We start from the raw sequence: 6,000 nt of genomic DNA on the forward strand, positions 1-6,000 counted from the left end.
TCCTTACATTTACATGCGACGGCGCTTTCTTCTTTTATACAACATAAAAATTTTAAAAATTGTTAATTTCTCCATTGGAAACAAATTGTGTCCCAGCTGTCAAACCAAAAGTTCCATCGGTGCTCTACCCGTGGCTTGGACGTCCTCCTCACGCCCTTCTCGGCGGGAGGAGGTAGTTTTGGCCCGGTTGCGAATTGGCCACTGCCGGTTCAGCCATCGCCATCTGCTGACGGCTGCGCCGGCGCCGTTCTGCCCATGTGAGCAATTGCTGACGGTCCGCCACATTTTAACGTCGTGTCCGAATTTTAACACCCTCCGTCTCGATATTGGCCTGCCATGTACTGTAGAAGCCATTTTAGCGGATGACCCACGAGCAGCTGCTCGCGTTCTTCATTTTATCAATTTGACAACCCTCTCAAAGGACATTTGATTATGCTGTTTTCTTTTTTAATCCTATGCCTGTCAGTATGTCTTTCATCGTGTTTTCCGTTTTGTTGCTGTTTTAAACTTGTGACTCGCGGTGCATTCCTACAGTAGTCTGGGCGCTAATGACCGTTGACGTTGTGCGCCCTAAAACCACAAAAAAAAAAAAAAAAAAAAAAAAATCAACCAGTCGTTCCATCTCAGATAAGAGGGTTGTCCAGAAAGTAAATTCAAATCGGTCCCGAAATGGAAACCCGTATGAAAATCCGGTAAAGCTTTGCACAGATGTGTTGGGCAGTGTCTCTAGTATGTCCGTCGATCGTGACGCGTCGCTCTTTTCAGTTTTGAGTGTACAGTGAGCGTAGGAAATAACGTCTCCGCCAAATATGAGGGCCTGGTTAGAGATTTCGCCTGTGTCATGCAGCCCACATGACACAACTGTCGAGCAGTTCCTTCTTCATGCCAATTCTCGGACGCACACTGCAGGGGCAATGATGACGCTCCTGCAGCGTTTCCGATCACAAGTGTTTGATCATCCACAATACAGTCCGTAATTGGCTCCCCCTGAGTCTCATCTCTGCTCACAAGAACCGCTGGCTATGAAGACAAAAATTTTCCACAGACAACGAGCTTCAGACCAGTGCAGATAACTGGCCGAAAGCACAGGCGGCTGCTTCGTATGACATTGGAAAGTTGATACAACACAACGACAACATTCGAAGTTGGAGCGGCGACTATGTAGGGAAGTAGGTGGAAGGTGTACCTAACTGTCACAAATAAAACGTTTCTGGTTTTCACTGTGGTTTCCATTTCGCGACCGAACGAAACTTACTTTTTGGACAACCCTCGTATTATTGATTACTTGTCCATAGTATCAATATTAATGCCCCCGCGCAATACGCTTGCCAAAGCAATGCGTGCCACTTCTGCTCTCAGCTTTGTCTCTTGTTCATACTCCCTCGTGGAAAATAAATGAAAACATCGCAAATATTGATTTTCCTTACGTATTCTTCGAATTTTTCCATCGCAAACAATATCCTGTTGTGAAACAGAATGCTGTGTGGATTTCCCGGGTTGAGAAAAATAATGCTTCTCGTGAGTTTCATCCAGGATTTTCACAAATTTCACGAACCCACCTTCAAGGACGAACACGGTATTGCATCCAAGTCTGTAGACGTGCAAGACATCCGGAAATGACACCTCGAACCGTTCTTTAGTCTACAGGGATTCCATAGCAAGCGCATTTTCCCATTTAATGTCACTGGTACATCTCACTTTTTGACATAAAGCACACACAGTTTGCAATTTCACTACATTCCTCCAGAAATTATTATATTCGTGGTTAAGCCTGCAGAGCATTTCTTGGCATCATAGTGTCCGAACTAGTGAATTAGAACGTCCAAAAGTTTAGAGAAAAACTAAATCTTGACTGTGTCCATCTTCTTTCTGTTAAAAATCACGCTCCAGACACGTCAACGTGACGACCACCTACTTTCGAGGTCGACGAGCAATAACCACTCACAGGCGACATGGCTCATGGAAGCACTAGTAGTGGATGGTAATACAGCGTGTCGGTTTGAGGGGATCGGAAAACACTGTAGTCGCTGTCGTAATGCAGAAACGAAGCGATATATCGGACGTAAAATGGGTATAATCATTGGTGCTCGTTCTTAGGGCAGAAGTGTTTCCGAAATGGCTGAATTTGTAAACTATTACACTGCTGCCGTTGTTAAAAGTAATCCATGCGTGGTAATCCGGCGCCTCCACAGACTGGAATTGGCACGACAGTACTGCTACAGGATGTCCACCGAGTGGCAGTAGGGGCTCATTTTTGAGATGAATCACGCTTCATCCCGCGTCACCGTGAAACGCCTGAAAGCAAATACCCCGCAACAACCGTATAAAGGGTTCAAACTGGAGGAGGGAGCCCTACGGTCTGCGTAATTCCCTGTGTGATCCCGTCATTCTGGAAGACACAATGAATCAACACAGGTTTGTATGTACCCTTGGGAACCTCTACAAGCAGCTGGTCTTTTCGTCGTAACGATGGCATCTACCAGCAGGACAGTGCGATTTGTCACAGAGTTCACTGTGTACATGCATGGTTCGGAGAGTACCACAATGAGTTTACCGTGTTTCCCTGGTGACTAAATTCCACCGATTTAAGCCCAAAAATGGCTCTGAGCACCATGGGACTTAACATCGGAGGTCATCAGTCCCCTAGAACTTAGAACTAATTAAACCTAAATAACCTAAGGCCGTCACATACGTCCATGCCCGAGGCAGGATTCGAACCTGCGACCGTAGCGGTCGCGCGGTTCCAAACATGCGCCTAGAACCGCTCGGTCCCTCTGGCCGGCATTCAGGCCCAAATCGTGCTGCTCACGGCATGGATTCTCAACAGGCAACGGCGCTAGAGTCGGCATGGCGCCACATCCCTGTCGGTAGCTTCCAGAACCTCACTGGCTCTCTAGCTGCGGGCCCTGAAAAACATTGTTATTCAGGCCTTTGACGTGTGGTCACATTAATCTGACTGGGCAGTGACGTACTTCTGTACAAACAGTGATGCTGAGAGATCTTGAGGTACGGAGTATTTCCTGAGTAGCATTTTATGATATTCATATTTCTTAAAAAGAACTGAACATCAATAAGTGTTGGGCAAACAATAGCGACGTAAACATTGTGTTTTGTTAAGTGCAAAACTGTTAACCTTGGAGTGAATTTCCTCATAAAAGACTCACTGCTTTTTTTTCTGTTCGTTTCCACAACAGAGGATAATGAAATAAGCACGGATATTCGAAGCTGGCACAGGATAGGGTAGCATGGAGAGCTGCATCAAACCAGTCTCAGGACTGAAGACCACAACAACAACAACAACATTCGAATATAACATTAAGCATGGCCCGCTACTAGTATACAATAATGTAAACAAGGTCCTAGAGAACCCAGAAATGTGGAAAACAAGAGGTGTCCACCGACAGTGGCAAAAAGGTGCAGAGACATGTTTACACATTTATTAAGAGCAGTTGTTTTCATAATAGGCGGTCTGCTAACAAAGCTACAGCTACTTCTTCAATACTAAGGTGGTAATGACTTTGGCCCATGTGCAGATTGTGGCACATTTACTCATGATCCCTTCTGCTTTAATCTGTCCTACCTTGTCTCATATCACAGAGCTTCTCCGGTTGCATCATTACACGTTAGATTTTGCTTTTACGTAGCTCTAGGCCTTTATAATTTTTGCTTCGTATCTTTTCTATTCGCACTCACTTGACCAAAATATATCTCTGCTGCCGACTCATTTTCACTTGTCACAGGATGCGATCCTGCTGTTACGATCATCAGACTTTATGGAATCTTTGTGGAGCCATATGCAAACAAGAAGCCCTGGGTCGGTCATGCATATGATACGCCGTTTGTACTGTATGAGGTAGGCTGGCTGGGCTACGGGTACTATCAAACTTGTCGCTAGTTGGGTGGCGTATTTGCCTTCAATTCACAGGTGCCAGAGAGCGGTTCGTCTGTTCCGCCGCGGCGAGGTCGCGTGTTAGCGCTCTCGCTGGCCCGCCCGGTGTTGCCTCAGTAATGTAATTGAGTTCCGCACTCCACCGCGAGAGTGCTCTTCGATGCATGCAGAACGCGTCGAATGTCCTGTTTCGTTGTAGCCTCTCAGACTAAAAGAAACTTCGGCTAAAAGTATCTAACCGTAAATGGTACAGAATGGAATAGGAATTACACGAACCATAGTGTCGGATTTCAGGAGATGTTAAACTTGAAACTTTTGACGCGAACACAATGCGTAACTTTTACAACTCCTTGAGGAAAAGCAACTTCTTTGTTCACATTAGAGCTCTCTGCTCACGGTGCTGCTTAAGAGAAACGTCACTAGTCATAGTAGATGGTCTAAGTCGGTAGCTGGCCACTGGTATACCAAACGCTGGCACTGCCGACAGAATCGTGTTTCTCCACGGCGGACTCATGGGCCATCTGGGAGGCTATTTACTATGGCACACAGACTTGCCCACTAGTATTGATCCTCGCGGGCTCCCAAAGATTCTACAACAGCCAGCGTTTGATAAACAGACTAACAGCCATGTCGTGAATGTCTTGGAGGTCATAACAGACGCGTGGACATTAGGCATTATCGTCCGCGTACTTCGGATAGAAGGGCATCAAGCCATTCTCCGAAATGAAACTATGGATGGCCTCACTAAGAGGGGCATTACGGAAGAACAGTTATGTCCGACAGCGATCGCTCGTACGAATTTTTCCGCAGCTCGTGGTCTAGTAGCTAGCGTTGCTGCCTCAGGATGGCAGGGTCCCGGGTTCGATTCGCTGCCGGATCAGGGATTTTCTCCACCCAGGAACTGGATTTTGTACTGTTTTCATTATTTTGTCGCCATTCCGTAAGTTGCGGGACTGGACTGTGTAAAGACTGGGAATGTGTACGGAAACTGACAACTGCGCCCACAAGCCAAAAATCGTCGTCATCATCATCATTGTACGGATTACAACGGCACGGTCAATGAATCTGCTTATCACGACTGGAATTGTGAATGGGACATCTCCCAGCACAATAAGGGCCACTATGGCGTGGCCATAGAACCCAACGTCTCTTCTCAGCCACAGTACACCTCGATGAAGCTTACTCGACGTCATGTGACGTCTCTCAAGGGCATGAAGCTAGGACAGGAGTGTTACCCTACCCATCTATATCGGCTGAAAATCAATGTGAAAATCATTCATTCTGGACACGGTGATCATGATACGACGGCAGTGGCGGATCTAAGCCACTTCTTACTGGCGTTTGCCAAATACTCGGCCGCAAAGGCGGCCGTGAACAAAAAAGGGAAAATGTTGCGGTTACTGCTTCAAATAAATTAAGTTACAAATTACATTATTCTTTTGTGTTACAGCAAGTTGCGATGTTGATGGTTTGTATACTACATGTACATGTGTTGGAAGATATATGGCACTACATCAAACAGTGTGTAATGCATGCATTCCTTTTGCTTTCAGTGACAATGAGATTGAGAGGTCTTTACGGTATTACAAGTTAAAGCAATATTAAGATGATCGCCGCCCACGTTCGACGTCAACATGCAATGACGACCCACAGACGGCAGGTGGCACCACTAGAAGTGTAGGTTGCATAAAGCGTGTCACAGTGTGGGACGCGGAAAGCAGTGTAGTCGTTGTGAGACCTGAGTTTCTCTTGGCGTATACAACTTCCTAATAACTTCCGGGAATTCAGCCAGGTAACACTTTCAGCGACCGCCGATATTTCGGCATGAGAACACCCCGCCATCTTCAAGGCAAACTGCAACGGACAGGCGGCGTACATGCAAATTTAAAACCTCGGTTCTCGGACTGAAGCAGGAAAGATAACACACGCACTGAACACTAGTGCCAGCAAAGATGACCAAAGTCAGAGCTATTGATAGAGAGACTATCAATTCGCAGGTGAGGTAGCATTGACTCTGTCCCTCTTTTTTTTTTTTTTTTTTTTTGACAAGGGAGAGAGCCGGATTCCAAACAGAGTTTAAACAGAAACCTTCATCCCTGTTAACGAGGTTG

General features: G+C 46.1%; 1 protein-coding gene across 1 annotated transcript in view; it reads left to right on the forward strand.

The window, feature by feature from the left end:
• LOC126204225 (neuromedin-K receptor-like) overlaps positions 1–5,483 on the forward strand; it is a 188,688-nt gene extending 183,205 nt beyond the window's left edge. The window contains exon 6 of the mRNA XM_049938622.1: positions 5,340–5,483. Coding sequence (XP_049794579.1) covers positions 5,340–5,483 — 144 coding nt within the window. The remainder of the gene's footprint in view (positions 1–5,339) is intronic.
• Positions 5,484–6,000: the final 517 nt, after the last annotated feature.

This window comes from Schistocerca nitens, chromosome 9 (assembly GCF_023898315.1).
Source record: "Schistocerca nitens isolate TAMUIC-IGC-003100 chromosome 9, iqSchNite1.1, whole genome shotgun sequence".
Lineage (NCBI taxonomy): Eukaryota > Metazoa > Arthropoda > Insecta > Orthoptera > Acrididae > Schistocerca > Schistocerca nitens.